Here is a 20,142-nt window from a genome sequence, read left to right as displayed (position 1 = left end):
AAGCAACAGTGGCAATGCAAGTGTTTTGTGTCAATTTAATAAATCATTTGGTGGAATACATGACGATTCGGCTAATTTCTGGACTGCGTATTTAGTTTCAGCGGGGTCTCTGCGCCTCTAAACCAACATGGATATCCCCACTCCCCCTGAAGGTGAGCGGTGCGGTGCAGCGAGCCGCGGTTTTCATTGAACGTTAGCTAGCACACATGCTACAGGGAGCTAGCTGCTGTGCAACACAACCTATGTAATATGCTGCTGTGTTTAGCATTTCGGCTAAGGCTAGTAACGTCAGTCGCTAAATGTTTATCTAACAGTTTTCTGTGTACACCTTTGCTCCTAAACGGTCTGAGTGATAAACTGTGGACAGCACGGTAACAGCCGGCGGACTGGTGGCTGGTTTCTCTAAGTTATCAAACTTTAAAGTTAGTTAGCGACATTTCTCTGGTGCACTTTGCCTTAGCATGTGTTGCTAACATCAAATTCTCGATAAGAAATAGAAACAACATCAGTCGAGCTGTCAGTATCGAAGTCAGTCGTTTGTATTGATTGGCACATGGTCACCGTGTACAGTCAGTATCGTCTAATAAGTTAACACATTGACTGATGTGTATGAATGTATGTGGATATGGTACATATGTGTTAATGCGTACTATATGTATCCATGTGGTCACTGATACTATTACTACCTGAGTCTTTCGTTTGTCTCAGGCCTAGATTTGTTAATTCACTCACAGTTTTCAAATAATCTATTTCGCTTCTGACAATTATTGTCATTTTTAAATCGGGTTGGCAAAATAAGCTTTGGCTTTAGCATACACCTTTTTCGGTGCTGTTTTCGTGAAAATGCCTCAACTTTATGTTTACTCATGTTTTATTAAAGGGATAGTAGCATTTTTTTTAAAGTGAGGTTGTATGATCTACAAATAGCCCCTAAGTACTTTAATTGCAGTAGAAGACTCTCTGCACTCCTCCCGTTAGCAACGCCAGCACATAGCCCTGCCCAGAGATTTACAACATACATTGTTGTGAATGGACCCAAAGAAACGGCCTATTTTCATGGCCTAAAAGAGGTTTTATGTGAAAAAAAAATACACAGTTCCATTGTTCGCTATAATATAATTTTTTCCAGCCCTAACCAACTCACGTATCCCTCCGGCCCAGGGTTATCGCCCGCCGATCAGCAGTTGGTTAGGTCCAAATAAAAACTGTGTTTTTCCTGCACTTTGAGGGGCTGGAAAAAATTATATTATAGCGAACAATGGAACAGTGTATTTTTTTCACATAAAACCTCTTTTAGGCCGCGAAAATAGGCCGTTTCTTTGGGTCCATTCACAACAATGTATGTTGTAAATCTCTGGGCAGGGCTATGGGCTGGCGTTGCTAACGGGAGGAGTGCAGAGAGTCTTCTACTGCAATTAAAGTACTTAGGAGCTATTTGTAGATCATACAACCCCACTTTTTAAAAAAAATGCTACTATCCCTTTAACAAGGACTGAAATAAACCAACTATGACTACCGGTGGATGCTGTGTAACCATTATCTGTGTATGAAAAGAAACTCAGATCCCATTAGAATAATGTTACACATGTAATTGAGTATCTTTAGAAACACCAATGTCTGTAAGATTAAAAGCATGGAATTAAATACAGAGATCTTTATTTTTTGTTGACAGCAGAGATCAGAATTAGCAATTGTCTGTGCAGCTCGCTGTAACTCATTTCAGTCTTTTTTTTCTTTCCTGCTTCAGATCAAGAACTGAGGAATGTGATCGACAAACTGGCCCAGTTTGTTGCTCGAAATGGGCCGGAGTTTGAGAAGATGACGATGGAGAAGCAGAAGGACAACCCAAAGTTCTCCTTCCTCTTTGGGGGAGATTACTTTGGCTACTACAAGTGCAAGCTTTCTATGGAGCAACAGCAGCGTATGTAGTTAAAGGGGCAGTCCACCATAATACTCTATTGGTATAATGGTGGAATGCTCATCTCTTTTAACATTTAAGACCAGTAGGACTGGGGGTGAGGTGCTGGTTTTTATTGACTTAGTCTAAACAAATGAATGAAGCAGGCCAACACGCACACACGGACAAGTTCATCAGGAAGACACACAACCACATAGGAAACAAAGTCACACTGTTTATACAAAGACCAGCAGCTCAACTGCTTTGACCAGTGTGCAAATATGCACCCCTGGTGCAAACATCTGGGCTACTGCTTAGTTGAATGGAGATGGGAAAAATCAGGGGAAAAAAATCCAGGTGGGGCATCGTACTGTCCAAAGATTAGATTAGACTTTTTTTTTCTTTACTGGTCCAGAGTAGTCTTACTGTTCCTCTTTTAGAGTCATGTGATTTACTGACCAATCCCAACCTAGTCCTGGACATGGACCTCTGGTGCTTGAAACAAGTTGTGACAGATCATAGGACGGAGTGAGGAACCTTGTAGTACCTACTGTTACAGCTCCCGCCGGTATCTATGAACTGATACATAGTATCTGTCTCATGAACTTGGTTAAAGTTCCACATTGCCGATATGTTTTGTTTTGGTGTCCTATGGTCTGTTGGCACATTGAAGAGGGTGGGTGGCAGGGCTACACTATGCAGCACACAGTGCTTCTCTGAGCCACAGACACAGGATTCACCACAGTTGATTGGTTTAATGGTGACTGGAAACATTAGTTCTGATGAACCAATCATGTACATTTTAGGGCCCTATAAAGTCCGCTTTTATTTATTCCCAAATTCTGTTTTATTTTTTCCGTTTAAAATTTTTGGGAATTCCGTTTTTTACCTTTTACTCTTATTTTACCACCAAAAAGAGTGTGTTTTTAATGTTAATGACTAAAATGTACACTTTTGCTTCTGTCTGTGTAGTTTTCCCCAGACATACGCTCCTCTTCCTCACCAAAACAGCATTTCAGTCACATTATGTCAAATTACGTGTTAAAAATAGATTCTGTTTTAATTGGCCAATTCTGCGATTCCGTAATCATGGAAATCATAGGGCCCTAACATTTAGTAATGGCCAATATTTTTTTTACAATTTGCCAATCACAACTTCCGTTTTTTACTAGAAAAAGTACATTTGTGTATCAATTTAAGTACTTTGCCAGGTGTTAAAAGTGATAGTGATAGAAACAGACCTGGTGAGAGGGGCTAAGGCCCTTGAAAGTTGACTAGGTGGCTCCTCTTTGTTAGCTGTGGTGGAAAATGTCTCATCCAGTTTTAAGCTCTTCTCTTCTGGCTTTTTGTATTACCGGTAGTTTACAGGGTGATACATATTCTATTTCCTACCATACATTCTTGAGTGTTAAAGATTTACTGGAAGTGAGGACTTAACCTGTGCAGTTAAAAAGTAATTGCTTAAAGTTCAAAAGCAGAAATAGCAGTTGATTTTAAAAGGAGAAAGGAGTCTGTGCAACATCTGCATTGTAATGCAGCACTGGGTTAGAGAGCTCATACCTGTGTTCAGCCAGTGAGTAATGCCAGAGAAATAATGTGTAGCATAGACACTTGAGGACAGTCATGTGCAAAATCTATTCATTGTTGTATTGTATCCATGATGTTATATAACTGCAAATCATCTCTACAACTTAAAAAAAAACATATTGTGGATTGGATGATATGGATTGTAGGCTTTTTGGATTTTCCTGTCGTTCTCTGGGTGCTGGTTGAGACGCTGGTGAAGGTTTGTGATTTTGCTGTGTGATGTTATTAGTTAAATTAGTTTACACAGGGTATTTCAGCTCAATCCTGCTGGGTGTGGATCCAAACTCTGATCATATAGGTTGCATGATTTCACTTGTTTCTTCAACACAAGCACCATTGTCAACCTACTAGTTGACATAATGTGTACACCTATTCTCCACACCGGAAAATCTGATCTTGATTATGTGGCATGGAGTGAAAAAGGATTGTTTTTCTGAAGTTTAATTAAATCAGAAACAAACAGCACAAGTGTAATTAAGCAATTTGAGCAATTTGATGAATTGTGCAGCACTAGTTTCAGCTGGCAATCGTGTTGTCCCTGTGGCTGTGTGGGTTCTCTCCAGGTACTCCGGCTTGATTGTTGATTTTGGACACAGTTTGCATATTATTTAAACCCCTAATTAACCATAAGTGCACTTCTTTTCATTGCTTTTCTAATCTCCACTGACACAAAACAATTAAAACCACCCTAAAACCCAACAGCACAGTGCTTGTGTGAGTGGTGTGGGCGTTGTTATATTAGCGATGTGGTTGGGCAGCACATCTGACAAAATAGTTCTGACTGACAGTCCTATATACTGGCCCAGTGTGTAAGAACTGACACCCTGTGAATGGGGGGTTGGATTGAGAGCCACTGGTCTCAGCTGGTTCCTACTTTAAGTACCAGGAGGAGACATGATGGACCCTCTGTGGTTGTAGGCTGAAGTTGAAAATCCTCTGCAGAGGCTCAGCTGGGCTCAGTCCCTTAACAGCCTCAGATACATCATCTGTTGCTTCTCCAGGACGAAACCTCTTGAGCTCCACCCTCACCTCCTCCACTGTAAACCAGAAGAGACTTGATCTTAGTGTGAGAGAGGAACAGCTGTTGTGTGAAGCCACAGGACGAGCTGCATCTGAAGCAGTGGGAGACAAACCTGTAGTAGAAAAGGTTGAAGGTTGACCTCGTCTCCATCACCTCATGTTATGTCATGCTGGCCGTTTCTCTTTATTGCCTTCCACACCTCTCTGGTGCTGCTTTTATAGTCCTCCTTCACTTGGTTTAATCTCACTACTTGAGCTCTCCATCCCTGAAGGCCTCCTTTTTTCTGCCTGAGGAGGAACTTGGTGTCACTGGGGATCCAGATGTTTTTGTTTGGAGTACAGTCCTTGCTGGTAACACAGTGCCCATACAGAGTAGGGCTGTCAGAACCAGCTTCGCTATTTGAACAGAATTCCAATTATTTAAAAAATGAGAACATTGGAAGGTGAAAACTGACGTTCAAACGCGTTCCTTCTGCAACAACACAAATTAACGCTGTGTCACGACATTCGGGGGTAGTAAATGTTGATAAAACAAACAATTTTGTTGTTGTGCATGACGCGGAGCTGCAGCTTCAATGTATACGAGCTGAGTTTTTTTTATAATTGCTCGTTTATTCGGCCTGGGCGGTGCACCTACCTTTTTTTTTATTATTATTGATTGATCCATGAACCACTTGTGTGCCGATCACGGATCGACTGTGATCCGTTGCACCACTACTTATAATATTTAGATTTCCCTTCTTGAAGTTTTATATTGAGTTGTTAAAACTAAATGGGCTCTGTGCACAGCTCCACTACTTCCTGAACTTAATGCTGCTCCTTTATTTCCTGCTTTACATTATTGGACACACTGATTAATCCAGGTGTGTCTGACCATTGTGACTACTCAGACACACCTGGATTAATCAGTTTGTCCAATAATGTAAGACAGGAAACAAAAGAGCAGCATTAAGTCCAGGAAGTAGTGGAGCTGTGCATGTTGCATAACAGATTTGGTTGGAATGCCCCTTAGTGGACACGGGATTTAATGATAAGCTGGTATAGGTGACAACATTTTTTTTTTCTTAAACCATTAAAAATTTGAATATTTAAAGCAGAAGTGAGTGATCCGGTCGTTTTCGCTAATGCTGCGTTCCAGGCAGGCTTTTGAAATCGTAAATTACAGCTTCAAGTCGCAACTTACGACTTTGTAGCGTTCCAGGCAACCCACTCGTGTTTTTCCGACCTGTTTTACCGGTGAAAGTCACTATAACGGCCACTCGTAACTTCCGACCGGTGAACTCGTACCAGATCGAACTGGTACCACTTCACGTTCGGAAAAATACGAGTTTCCTTGAACGCACCATAACAGTCCTCGTCGCTACGTCACCACATTCACGGCGTTCCTTGGCTGCACACACAGCCCTGCATGCCGTTCTCTCTCCTCATTGGATAAAAACTGTAGGATACGATAAATGTTTTCTCTTCGGCTCAGAGCAGAGCAGAGGGACTGAGAGACCCGTGTTTCAGTCCAAACACTCTATGTAAGTGATTGCTGTCGGAAGATATAACTATTTAAGACTTATATTAACACAAATATATCACTCACTTCTGCTTTAAGACTTATATTAACACATCACTTACTTCTGCTTTAACATAAGAAGCATTAGAAACTTGAATGTGATTTGGGGGGAAGATTGACAGCACTAACACAGAGGTTAATGTAGTATGTGGTGCAGTCAGTCATTTGTGTCAAGGTCAGTGTTCCTGCTGCTGTTTTCCTGGGTCCTCTCTGGGCTCTGGGCTTCAGTTCCTGGATGAGCAGGTAGTTGCAGTCTGTCTCAGTAGGGAGGCTGAAGAAAAACCGGATTATCATTTGATCTAGTATGTGGTGGTAGAGTGAAAGCAGTGAAGGCCTCCTTGACATATGTGTGCACCAGATCAAGGGTCTTCTTTTCATAGTGGCACAGTCAGTATTACTGAGTGACAGTGACATGGTTACAATTCCCAGATAAATGCAGTGAATGCACCGGGCTTGAATGTAACCACGTGTATGATGTGAGAAAAATCCTTCAGTACAGAGAAAGGTCTGAGACTGACCTTCAACAGGTCGGCATCTTCTCCTTCACTCTGATCGCTCCACCTGTTGCTCAAAAGCAGAACCAGTCCTCCATCGTTCTTCTTTCCTCTGGTCCTGACTCCTGGGTCTGTCCACTTGCACTGCAGTGAAGCTGTGTAAACAGTCTGCAGTGGGACACATGAGACCACGCTCCTCATAATGCTGCTGGTTCTTCACAAATGCCTCCACTTCATCACACTTATTAGCCAGGGAGTTGACATTTCCCATGATGATCGATGGTAATAACTGTGTGTAATATTTATACTGAAATATGTTTCCATTTTAACCTTTATCAGTGTCTCAGAGCAGCACTGTAGCTTCCTACAGGACCAGCGGACACATGTCACATGACCTTTAGTGGCTGATTCAACATAGCTCATACTAACAAAGCTGTGAAATGATTTAAGTTTAGTACAACATCTCTACAACCTCCTTGATTATCTTTTCAGACCTGCCTCCACTGCCTCCATTCAAGCAGCACGACACTTTGTATCGTAAAAAGGCCAATACTCCGAAAGCAAAGGAAAGATATAGAATGTTGTTGAGGTGAAAAGAGACAATTAATGCGTGCTTACACATATTAAGAAGAAGATATGGAAAGATGATACAGGACAGTGAGAAGGTGGGGAAACAAGAAAATGGATGCACACCATATAGATTTACAGTAGAAAGGAACAGATATTCTATTTCCCTGTATTTCCTCTGTATTTTGGGTGAGGGTTAATACCTCATGTTACTTTTGTAAAGGTCCCCAGAGCTTCTCACTCCCTCCACAGGCAGGTTGTGTGATCGACAGCCTGGTTTCAAAGCACAGTGATGTGCAGGTTTGCATGGAGTTCTTGTAACATGTAATTTCACTAAAATGCATTAAAGTTTGCTTTTCTCCACTTAGATCCCTCTACCCACGATGGGGAGGAATATAAATCTGAAGGTATTTATTTGGAGCCGGATCTGTCAGATGAATTGAAAATATCAGTTGGAACGTCACATTTTGTTTTTTGCACATTTGCCTGAAAGCTTTTCAGTTGCATTTTTCATGTTGGTATGTTTGATGTTTTTTTGAGTTTATGCTGTACTGTTGTTTGACTGAAGATATCTCAAGCATATCTTCCTGATGGTGCTCAGTCCTCCACACGGGGCCGTCGGCTCTGCTGAGACCAGACGGAGGAAGAGCCCGTTGTAGTCGTAGTTTAAAGATGTCGAACGCTGTCGAAGAGGCTGCATGACACCAGTATCTGCATCACTATCTCACTTCTTAGAAAGTTAATGTCCTGATCCAGTTCTCATTGCACCATCTCAGGCCTAGTGTCACAGTGATAGGCTGGCAACAGAGGGTGATGGTGTCTTTGTAGGCGGGGTTCTCCCGTCACGCTGCCGGGCTGCTGTGTCCACCTTGATTTGGATGTTTTGTGAATATCCTGCTGTCTGGAGAGCCCCTGGTACAGAATAACACACTGACCCAGTGAGGTAGCACGCCATGCAGTCACCACCCGTGGCCACGCCCCAAGCTGCAACCACCTCCACCCACCATCCAACCTTGCAGGATTAGGTTCTGGTTTCTGTTTAGGAAATCGAATATGTTTTTATGGTATGATAAAGTAGTCGGTCAATCTGAAGAGATGCTCAGAGCTGCCTCTCTTCTAATTGGCTGACTGATCTGTTGTTAAAGGGATAGTTCAACATTTTGGCAAATTCGCCTATTGCCATAATCTCTATAGTTTTAGGAGTAGGTTCATTACCTTTAATTAGATCAGCGGGGCAGAGCCGCGAGCTGCACGGTACTTTCACATTTCCCTTATCAAACTAAATACACAATCCAACAACTCCAAAACACTCTGTTGTGACCTGCACATTCGCCGCACTATGAAATAATAATGTATAGTTATGTAACATTACGACACATAAAGCAAATACTTGGAACTACTTGCGTTTCTGAAATCACTCGGCACCGCAGCCGTCTCTGGAATGTAGTTCCGGCTACGCATTTACCTCGAAAACAACTCGTCTCGTAGTGTTAGGTTATTATCTCATAACGTGGTGAATGTGCAGGTCACAACTTGTCCACCAGAGCGTTTTGGAGTTGTTGGATTGTGTATTTGATGAGTTTGATGAGGGACAGGCGAAAATGCCGCACGCCATGCAGAGCTCACGTCTCTGCTCCGCCGATCTAAAAACTGCTTGCACCGACAATCAAAGTCAATGAACCTACTCCTAAGACTATAGGGATTATGACAATAGGCAAATTTGCCAAAAAATGTTGAACTGTTCCTTTAAGATGTAAAACTAAGTTGAGTTTTTTTAAATTTTGTTCGGAAACAAATATATCTTCTTACAAATCAACACTTCAAATGAATTATAGAAGAGGAAACATGGGACCTTCTAAATACTGACTGACAGGTTTATATGACTGATATTATTCAGAATACCCTGATCAGGTGATTTTCTCAGGACAATCCTATTTAAAGGTGTACAGAAAAGAAAACTGAATTTGAGCCCACTCTGGATCAAAAAATTAATGTGAAAGCTCATCTTTCAGACGTTGTAGGCCAAACTTTGTGCAAAATTCTATTTTTGAGTAAATCCGGGATGAAAGTGTGTATTTTTTTTTTCGCATTGGATAATGCAGGCGCACGGATTATACGTCAGCCTGTACATGATTCACCAGCCACTGATATTGGATCCGTCATCCGTCAATCAAACGTCTGAGACACGCACACACACACGGAGCTCGGTCTCGCCCCAAACTTTGAATATCCCGCCTGCTCGATAACGACCAATCAAATTCGTTTTCCTTACTCGGGTAAACTCGTGTTGCAGCTTGTGACAACTCGGCGCGACAAACAGGACAAACGGCCATTTCTGTACACCTTTAAGGATATGTTTGAATATTATAGTGAACAGCTAAATATGGAAATGGTGATTTCATGCACGCTTGCAGACCGGCTGAAACTGAGTGACCTGATACCTCTGCTCCTCAGAGCCTTGTGCCTGTGAGCGTTGGTTCTTGGAGACACCAAGCTGTTTCCTCTCAGCAGCAGATGTTTCTGCAGTAGTCACAGGGCTAGCGGTCAGGACAGTGGTGATGTTCATGCTGGTTGCATGTCTTTGAAATTCCGTTCACTCTTTTGCTTTGTTTAGAGCATTTCATCTGCTTGCCGTATGAAAACGATTACATCTTAATTGACCTTTCAAGGGCACTTTGATCGGAACAGTCCAGTGTAAACAAACAACACAGCATTTGGCTTGTATATGGTTTCTGGAACACGTTTTCCCTCGGCATCAGTCAAAGCTTTACTTTAAACTTTAAATGTTTCCTGCTGTTTGTCCTGCTGCTGTTTCCGCAGATTTGTACAACCCGGGTGCCAAAGACTTGGTCGATATCCCTCCTCCGCCGATGCCGATGATCACTCCGCCTTCCATCGCTCCGCCTGCTGCGCCCTCCATCGACGAGCTCGTCACACAGAGCCAGTGGAACCTGCAGCAGCAGGAGCAGCACATGCACACACTCAGACAGGTACAGAAAAAAAGAGATTTGCCTGCTTTTTGAATTTTTTGCTACAAGTCTAATGTTTTTAATGGATTAAATTTGAGAAAAGTGAGCCAGATAAACGTTGTAGCGGAAATAATGAAAGTAATGGCAAACAAACACTGCATATCTAGCCTACTAATTTTAATGCAACAATTGCCGAAAAAAGAAAAATCTACCACGGACTTCATGATCGATTACCATGGCAACGAACGAAGCTTCAAAGATTCTAATTTTTTGGGTCAGCCCTAATAACAGCACATTCCTGCATGTATAACACAGGTTACCAGACCTCTACACTGCACCTATTTTACAGTATATCCTTTGAGCCTAGACAGTCTTGTAGGTATGAGATGTGCCAAGTTGATTACATTTCAGTCCAGGTGATTATCTCCATCAATGGCTGCCACAGACATTTGTAAACGTAGCATCATGAAGAACCGGGCCAGGCAGGAAGCTTTGATGAGCCGTTCTGATGCTCTGGTCTCTGTCCCTCTGTAGGAGCAGGTGAGTGCAGCCATCGCTCTGGCCACGGAGCAGCAAACACAGAAGCTGCTGCTGGAAACTCAGTTGGACATCACAGAGTTTGACAACCTGTTGCAGCCCATCATCGACACCTGCACCAAAGACGCCATCTCTGTGAGCCCATCTCATAACACAGTGTTTTTTGTAGTCTAATAGTAGATGTGCATCCCACAAACAACAACTCTTCACTCTTACCACCTGTCCTTGTGTTTCTGTCAGGCCGGTAAGAACTGGATGTTCAACAACGCCAAGGCCCCGCAGCACTGTGAGCTGATGACAGCACATCTTCGTAACCGCATCACGGCTGATGCGGCGCACTTTGAGCTCCGCCTACATCTCATCTATTTAACGAATGACGTTCTCCATCACTGGTACACAAATCTGAACACACACACATAAAAACACACTGGTCATAATATCTCAAAGCAATTTTAAGTCGAAAGCAATTGGACTCGGTTATTTGTCTAGGAAGACGTTTCACCTCTCATCCAAGAGGCTTCATCAGTTCATGCTCGCACAGGCTTACTGGTCATAATGTGATCAGCCTGCAAAGCATTGTGTAAAGCCTTTATTCCACCTACAAGAACACAGACCTACAAACCTATAAACACCAGTCACAATATTAGTGCAACCTGTATACATTTATTAATAAAAAATGTTTCAGTCAACTCATTTTTAAAATCAGATATGAGTTGCTGTGTTTCTTTGTTTTATGTGATTGTTAATTGAATGTCTTTGGACTCTTGAATGACAGTTGAAGTCATTAGAATCAAATTATCAATTGATAGTTAGAATTTGTCTTTGTTGCAGCCTGGGTCTGATTATGAAACGATCATTTTGTGGGAGGATTTACTGAGAAACCTGATGTGTTTGTTTGAATGTCTCCTTCCAGCCAGCGGAAACAGCAGAAGGATCTGTTGGCGGCGTTGCAGAAAGTGGTGGTTCCCATCTACTGCACCAGCTTCCTGGCTGTGGAGGAGGAGAAGCAGCAGAAGATCACGAGGGTAAACACCTTCTGATGTTTCAATCATGACGAACCAAGACCTGAGCTCTTTAGAGTGGAACAGGATTTAAGGTTATTGAGGAAACTTCAGATTTAACTCTGGGGTTTGTCTGTGTGACTCTGGTTCACTTGTTGCCAGGGTTAATCGCTGTAGTAACTTTTTAAGGGTATTTTGTGGGCTTTGCATGCCTTTGTGTGAGAGGGAAAGTATGAGAGTCACAGGGAATCAGAGTGGGTTGCTGCAGTTAGGGTGAGCCCTCGGAGTGCCCCATCACCATGGTAACTCTGATCTGAAATGGTAATTGTAATTGTCAACAGCCCAACTACTGACCAATCAGATCCCTGTTAAAATTCAGACATGATGGATGGATGGATGGATTTTTAGTTTTGTTTGATCGTTTTTGTTTGTCGTGATATAGGTCTTAAATTTCATTCATAATGGTCTTAAAAAGGTCTTAAGAAGTCTTAAATTTGTGTTGGTGAAACCTTCAGAAACCAGATAGATAGACAGTGTCAATCATCTGTACATCAGTAGAAAATTAGCTTCAGACTAATTCATGCATATATTTCATCTACTTCCTTCTTCCCAGTTGTTGCAGCTGTGGGAGAAGAACGGCTACTTTGACGATGAGACCATTCAGCAGCTCCAGAATCCAGCGCTGGGCCTCGGCCAATACCAGGTGAGGAGAACAAGACTCATGGCTCCGTGTCCTTCCAGTCCAGATGTTGCCATCAGCTTATTTTCTTCTGTTAACACCGTGACACACCCTTGTCCTCTCTTTCCGTCAGGCCTCTCTGATAACAGAGTATGCTGCGGTGGTGCAGCCCATCCAGCTGGCCTTCCAGCAGCAGATCCAGGCTCTGAAGACCCAGCACGAAGAGTTTGTTTCCACCCTGAAGCAGCAGCATCAGCAGCAACAGCAGCAACAACAACAACAACCACAACCGCAGCCTGCCCCTGTAGCACAGCTACCTACTCCCGCTGAGCCTGAGAAGGCCCCGCCCATGACCTCACAGGCCGGTGAGAAGAATTCATTCAAACTTCATTTAAACTGTTGCACACAAACAGAGGTGCCTTATACTTAGGGGTGTAATGATACACAAAAATCACGGTTCGGTTCATTTTCGGTACAGTATGGGAACAAAATGCAAAACATAAATTTGCTTGTTTATTAGGAACATTTGTAAACCAAGAATTTACACGTTTTAGTCAAATGTAATCATTGTAACATTATACAAAATATGAGAATATAATAAAAAAATAGAATACTGATTTAAAGTGCTGCCATGGATTAAGTTAAATCAATTATTCTCAAATGATCAAAATATATATAAAATGAGGTTTCTAATAAATAAAATATTCTCAGATAAACAAAACTATATATAAAATATTATAAAAATACGGACAATAAACACACGCAACTTCCGTTCTGGGAATTCACCCATGCACATCCCTGTACCGAACCGAACGTCCTGTACCCAAACGGTTCAATACAAATACACGTATCGTTACAGCCCTACTTGTACTAAAGTTTTGAGTGTGTATATGACTGTATGTGTGACCTGCTCTGTATTGGGCTAATACATGTACACTATATTCTGCTCTAATATGTGTGTGTGTGTGTGCAGCGGATGTGAAGCCTGCCTTGTCAGGTCCTCCTCCAGGGGAGTTTGATGGAGCCTCCTCCAGACCACAGGACCCCAGCAACTCCAGTGGACCCTCAGATATTCCCACCAACAAGCCCGCGTGGTATGACCCTCAACACATTGGCCCCTGGAACCCCAACCAGCCGGTAAAGATGTGTGTGTGTGTCAGTGTGTGTGTGTGAGTGAGTCTTCTGCCTCTTAATGGGTCTGCATGTAATATTCGACTGGATTTCTTCTATCCCTCGTCAGCCTCCTTTTGACCCCAACCAGCCGCCCCCTCCCTGCCCTCCCTGGAACAGCCATGAGGGGATGTGGAACGAGCAGAGAGACCCGGGGAACTGGAGCGGAGGTCCCCCCAGGGAAGGAGGAGGCCCTTGGAGCGGTCCAGGTGGATCTGAACCGGGCCCTCCATCTTGGAACTCGTATGACCAGCAGCCACCGTGGGGGAACCAGCCCGAGCAGCCCCCCTGGGGTCAGAGGGAGCCTCCATTTCCTCCACGCATGCAGGTCTGTGGTTTCACTTTCTCAGCTTTGCTTTGATTTCTCTGTTCTACCCTATGTGTTAAAGTTACCATCCCAGGCAGCTCATTTTTGGCAAAATTTTAGTACAATTATAAAAATGTAAATTTGTAAATGTAAAAAAGTGTATCTACAGTAATCGATGACATAAGTGATTTGACATATCAATGATGAAATTTGATCATCTGTGTAAGGAGCAGACAACTTTGGTTGAATGGCCCGTCTGTCAGTCAAACTGCCAAATCATGCAACATTTGTTGTCTGTTGTTCTTCTTCTTCCTTTTCCATTTCATTCAGAAGTTGCATTGTTGTTGTTTTTATGAGTCGTTTAGTTTTCTTTTTTTCGAAGAATGAAACAAACTAAACTAAACTTGTCCAACCTGAATGTTTTACAGAGACCTCCCCATTTCAGAGGGCCCTTCCCTCCCCACCAGCAGCCCCCTCCTTTCAACCAGCCCCCTCCACCGCCGCACAACTTTGGACGCTTCCCCCCACGCTTCATGCAGGACGACTTCCCCCCCAGACACCACTACGACAGGCCGCCCTACACCCCCCACCGCTTTGACTACGCTCAGGGAGAGTTCCCTGGAGGCGAGTGCAGAGGTGAGGTCGGAAACTCAACACACACACATCTGTAGCTCCCCGTGTGTTGTACTTTTAGTCATTTTCACTTGTGTTTGTCAGACATGCCAGGCCCTCCTCCCCACCACCACCCCAATCAGAGGCTTCCTCCCCCCGGTATGGGGGCTGAGCATCCTCCTTGGGGCGGGGGCCAGCACCCGGACTTCGGCCCGCCTCCGCACGGCTTCAACGGTCACTCGCCCCACATGCGTCATCGGCAGCAACAGCAGCAGCAGCAGCAGCAACAGCAACAGCAACAGCAGCAGCAGCATCCGGTCCAAGACGACCCCAGCCTGGTGCCAAACGTTCCCTACTTTGACCTCCCAGCTGGTCTCATGGCTCCGCTGGTCAAAGTGAGTGACCCGACCACTCAAGTTTAAATTGTTCACTTAAACTTGAGTTAAACTACTGGAGTACTTCATTTAATTAAGTATTTAAAACTAGATTTTGTCCCACTTTTAGAGAATCTGATAAGTCTGAAACAACGGACTGACTGTAGAACCTGTAGAAATATCCTTTTATTGTCATTATCACATGTACAACAAAAATTTAAAATGCCAAACTAGACGGTGCAACAATAGGTAAGAGACTGTTAAAATAGCACAAGAAAAGAGAATAGCTAGAAATGAACAAAACAAACACACAACATTTGCACCGTATTTCACAATCCCAAGAGATGGCAGGATATGATACTGTGTGGCCACAAAAACACGATTGAAACTAAAGGAGCTCATGTTTTAGGCAGTGATGTGGTTTGCTTGTGGTAAACACAGCAAATATCTAAACCTGCCTCAGTTCTGTAGGTCTCCATAAAGAGAAAAAGAAAGATGCACGTCTCACATTCCTTCCTGTGCTGTCTGTTCCTCAGCTCGAAGATTGTGATTATAAACCTCTGGACCCTAAAGACATCCGACTGCCCCCTCCCATGCCACCCAGTGACCGGCTGCTTGCTGCAGTGGAAGCTTTCTACAGCCCCCCATCACATGACCGGCCCAGGAACAGGTACACACACCTGCATCAGACAGATCACACAGAAGAAGACAGAATATTTAGTTGCTGTTAGATGAGTGGAAGGAATGCTTGAAGGAATGTTAACACTTGTAAATCATTTGGGTAAATAAAAAAGGGTCTCTAGTTTGTAGTTATAAAAATGAGGCTTTCTACATCTGTATGTGTTTTGTCATTGACGGTGCATTCCATTTACATTGGAAGTCAAAACTCGGAGCTCAGAACAACCAGCTGAAAAACGAACAAGGAAATCGTAAAAGTGGACGATTAATAGAGTGACAGTACAACATTTATTTACTTGTAGATGTTAGATTTCAATTTTAACGTTTAAAAAGCCTTACACACTTGCAGTAAAAACATTTAACAAGCCATTATAGCCATTGTTAGCAACACTATTGGCTGTTTTCACACATACAGCGTAAGAAAATGTCCAGGAATAAGAACTGAACAGAGCTGGGTACACATCTGACTTTAAAGTGAGACAATTACCAGAGTAATAAAATAAACAGTACAATTGCAGAGTGTTTACTTACTGTTTACCTGAAGAGTAGCATCATTAAAGAGAAACAATGCAAGTCTGGTCACTTTTCCTCTGTTTTGCTAACCCTCCCTCTGGCCATGTGCATTTGTTTACAACGAAGCCAGCAAAAAATCAGGCCAGGTACTACACTGATGTTGCAAGGTTGGTTTTCAGCCATGAGACGCCAGGTGGAAGACAGTGAGCCTCCGTTCTCACTGTAACAAGTCATGTAGTTAACTATCACAATTACTCCAGAGCCTTTTAATTAAGGTAAAAATGTAGCAAAGCCACGGGAAAAGTCCTGCATAGGTTCTCTTTAATTCTTATGCCAACTTTGCGGGTTGGAGGTCCAACTTTAGGGGGCGTTTCCTGATTTAAAATTCTGACTTGGAGGTTGGAAATTGCGACTTCCGAGTACAACTGGAACGCACCATAAGTGCTTAATGACAAAGCAGTTGGTTGATTTGTCTGTGGTTTGCCCCTCCCCCAGTGAAGGCTGGGAGCAGAACGGCCTCTACGAGTTCTTCAGGGCCAAGATGAGAGCCAGGAGGAAAAAGGGACAGGAGAAACGTAACAGGTGAGTCTCCTCTTCTCCTCCTCCTTAGAGAACTTCCTCATCCTGGAGGAGGATGTTGCTGTTTTGTATTAAAGAACGGACACCTGATCCCACCTGTCTACATCACCCCCCCCCCCGTCATGTCTTTCCAGTGCTCGTGGAGGAAGTCGTTCCAGGAGCCACTCCCGCAGCAGAGGGAGGTCGTCGTCTCGCTCCAGCTCTCGCTCCTCTAAGTCGTCCAGGTCACGGTCCCGCTCGTCTCGCTCCCACTCCCGCAGCCGCTCCCGCTCCTACTCACGATCCAGGTGTGCAGACACACACACACACACACACACACAACACCACTATGCTGCACCCATTAACAAAAAGCAAAGTGAGGATGCTGCACCATGAACCATTTTTATTTATCTATTCAATTAAAAAACTGGCATTGAATCAGAAACCCTCTGTATCCCTAAATCTTCAAAGGATTTATTTAGTTTTGAGAAACATTAGTTCTTGTCAGTATCTTAATGATCTCTTGCACACAGGATGTGATCAACTATTTTTATTGAGTGGTGGAAAGTGAAGCTGTTATGGGATGAACATCAAAGAAAGAGCTGAAATATATTCCTGTGAGGTTGTTTTTATCTTGTTAAAATCAGTAGACCATCAACTTTAATATTCTTGTGAGATGGTGAGTGGCTCACAGCCGAAGCTAGAAGGCCTCTGAGATACGGTCACGTGCAAACTATCCACATCGGTAAAGGTTTGTTGTCACAAGAGATTTGGAGAGTTTAAAACATCACAGAACAAAAAGGGGCCGTGTTGGGAAAGATCTGAGGTTGTTCAGGTTTGTCTTATAAAACTCCTAGGTATCACATTACATGCAGGCCATTTTTAATCAAATCAAATACACAATCCAACAACTCTAAAACGCTCTGGTGGACAAGTTGTGACCTGCACATTCACCACGCTATGAGATAATAACAGAACGTTATGAGACAGAGTTGTTTTCGAGGTAAATTCATGCAAAACCGCTTACGCGCGTTCCCGTCGGGGGCAGTTTTTTCGGCAAGCAGTCTCTGTATTTGCTTGGAAAACAACTCTGTCTCGGAACGTTCCATTATTATCTCATAGCGTGGTGAATGTGCAGGTCACAACTTGTCCACCAGAGCGTTTTGGAGTCGTTGGATTGTGTATTTGCTCCGCTGTTCTAAAAACAGCTTGCACCGACAAATAAAGGTAACAAACCTACTGCTATGACTATAGGCACAGCCGTCTACACAGAACCATGCTTGTGTCCTTCCAGCCTGTGTGCCCGTTGAAATGCTCCACTGTGTCAGTCTGAGTGGTTTCCATGTGTCCCCTGACCAGAGGAACACTTTTCAGCCTGACGTCATTTACCCTTCCTCTCATCAGGTCCAGGAGCAGGTCCAGGTCTTCTCGGAGTCACTCTCGCTCCAGATCCAGATCCCGTTCACGCTCGCCCACCAAGAGACGCCGTGGCGCCAAATCTCGCAGCGCCTCTCCTCCGTAAGTCCTCCTCACCGCTCTCACACGCCCTCATGAAAGACTTGTTGTTGTCAGCTGTGGTAGATGAACCCTGCTGCTGCTCTCCACAGCGCCATACCAGTGCTGGGTGGTCCTCCCTCCAAACCTGTTACGGATACACGGCTCGGGGAGGAGAACAAGGGCCATCAGCTGCTGATGAAGATGGGTACGCGCTCTGCTTTTCCCTTCATGTCCTCATTTAAACTGCAAATTCAGTGTTCCAGTCACAATACAAGGAGAAACTGTGTTTTTCCATCCTGAGTTGTGAACTTCCTCCCGTCTGCTGCAGGCTGGAGCGGGTCAGGGGGATTGGGGGCCAAAGAACAAGGCATCCAGGACCCCATCAAAGGAGGAGACATCAGGGATAAATGGGACCAGTACAAAGGTGTGGGCGTGTCGTTGGATGACCCGTATGAGAACTACCGCAGGAACAAGAGCTACAACTTTGTCGCCCGCATGAAGGCACGAGAGGAAGGTGCGTACACACACCTATACACACTAACCACACTCACCTGCCACAATCAGATTAGTCTTTTTTGTTACTGTATCAAGATGACACACTATTTGTCCTGGATTATCAGTTTTTTTATTCAAATACATGTACAAAAATGTACCGCAATGCATCTCATCTGTTTATCTTTTTAAAATCCAACTGTTCTCCCCTTTCTTGCTTCAGTGAATCGGGAACCTCCGGAGGCTCCGCCCACTGACTGATGTCATCACCCTCCTCATCGCCACCCTTAATCATGGGTCTGAGTTTCAGATCAGTTTTTCCTGATCTGTCAGACGTCCATCGTGGATTCTAGTCAGCAGTCTCAGAACTTTCCTCCCCTTCCACACAAACCAGTGACAATGCAAAGCACCACCTCACCTGTGAAGCTTTTAAATGTGCACTGCCTTTTTGCTCTTCGGATGAGATCACAGATTACGGCAGCAGTGTTTGCAGGAACACCGGAACAACAGTTAAAAGAGCACTCGGTTATATTTCACTCCCAATGTTTTGAGTTTCACATCTCCTACGGTCTACAGGCCGAAAGACAGAAGTTGGCTTAGACTTAAAGGGGCAGTTGATGTGGGGTTCTGTTGAGGTAGACATACATAGTCAGTGTGTTACCTGCAGGTTACACACCGACTGACACACCCCACCTCAACTATTCCTTTAAGATATCTGGAACAGATTCTGAGGAAACAATTAAAAACAGAAAAAATGAACTCTTTTTAATCAAAGGTCAACAGTTGAATTGGGGTTTATGTTAAATTATTCACAGTTTTAATTCTTCTCAAGATGCTTAAACAATTATTTCACCACATAGGAAAATCTCATATCCCCTTCATGGTGTTTCCTTTAAAATGTTTTCAGGTTTATTTACAGAGGATTTTGACAATTACAATTTTCTGTCTGTCAGTGGAAATTCTGTCTTCCCACTCTGTGGGTGGTGTCATGTCAGAGATTTTATTTGTTGACATCTTATAGCTTCTGAAGATCGACCTTTTTCATTTGCCATTTGTAAGAGCCAGCTGTTGTCGGGGTGAGAAGGTACTGCTGGCCCCTGTTGTTGGTTTTTCACTGCTGGTTATTGTGATACTTTTTCATGTGATAACTTCTATAGAGATATGTAAGTCTGTGATTTAGTTGTAGTATTAAAACAAATCCCACAAAACAAAAAGTCATACATATGAAAGCGGTTGTATTTTTCTCTACAAGTACACAAAACCTAAATAAACACAACTCTGAGTCCTGAATGTGTCTTTGTTGTTGTTTTTTTACACACATGTAAATGTAAAGTGGATGGATCTGTGGAGTGTGAATCTGGTTCCACAGCTGGTGTACAATACAGAACCCCTGCCAGATGCTACTTCCACATCTGGACCAAGAATCAGCCCAGATGTGGAACTAGACTGAAAACTTTGTCCCAATTAGAGGTGATCAGTTTGTTTGGTGTCAATTCAACAATTCCTCATAATGTGAATTTGGTATATTTATATTGGTATAAGATTTAATATGTTCTTCTTTCCTTTCAAAGCTTTGATGAATGTGTTGATGAAATTTGCAGTCATGACCTTACTCCTACTCCTGGCTCC

General features: G+C 43.4%; 1 protein-coding gene across 1 annotated transcript; it reads left to right on the top strand.

The window, feature by feature from the left end:
* On the top strand, positions 1–19,790 carry cherp (calcium homeostasis endoplasmic reticulum protein). Its single transcript, XM_083970457.1, has 20 exons — positions 1–152; positions 1,748–1,921; positions 7,495–7,533; positions 9,947–10,116; positions 10,630–10,767; positions 10,873–11,024; positions 11,546–11,657; positions 12,247–12,336; positions 12,446–12,677; positions 13,286–13,449; positions 13,553–13,810; positions 14,218–14,425; positions 14,507–14,796; positions 15,312–15,445; positions 16,462–16,548; positions 16,680–16,832; positions 17,929–18,042; positions 18,132–18,226; positions 18,350–18,535; positions 18,737–19,790. The coding sequence occupies exons 1-20, from the start codon at positions 128–130 to the stop codon at positions 18,772–18,774; spliced, it is 2,859 nt and encodes a 952-aa protein (XP_083826583.1). The 5' UTR covers positions 1–127; the 3' UTR covers positions 18,775–19,790.
* The last annotated feature ends 352 nt before the right edge of the window (positions 19,791–20,142 follow it).

Source organism: Trachurus trachurus, assembly GCF_905171665.1.
Source record: "Trachurus trachurus genome assembly, chromosome: 4".
In the NCBI taxonomy this organism is placed as follows: Eukaryota; Metazoa; Chordata; class Actinopteri; order Carangiformes; family Carangidae; genus Trachurus; species Trachurus trachurus.
The sequence above is the reverse complement of the archived record's forward strand: the minus strand, read 5'-3'. Positions and strand labels throughout refer to the sequence as shown.

Coding starts and splice junctions, on each gene's coding strand:
- cherp (XM_083970457.1), top strand. CDS start 128: ATGGATATCCCCACTCCCCCTGAAG. Junction 13,450..13,552: donor CCTGGAACCCCAACCAGCCG/GTAAAGATGTGT, acceptor ATCCCTCGTCAG/CCTCCTTTTGACCCCAACCA. Junction 13,811..14,217: donor CATTTCCTCCACGCATGCAG/GTCTGTGGTTTC, acceptor AATGTTTTACAG/AGACCTCCCCATTTCAGAGG.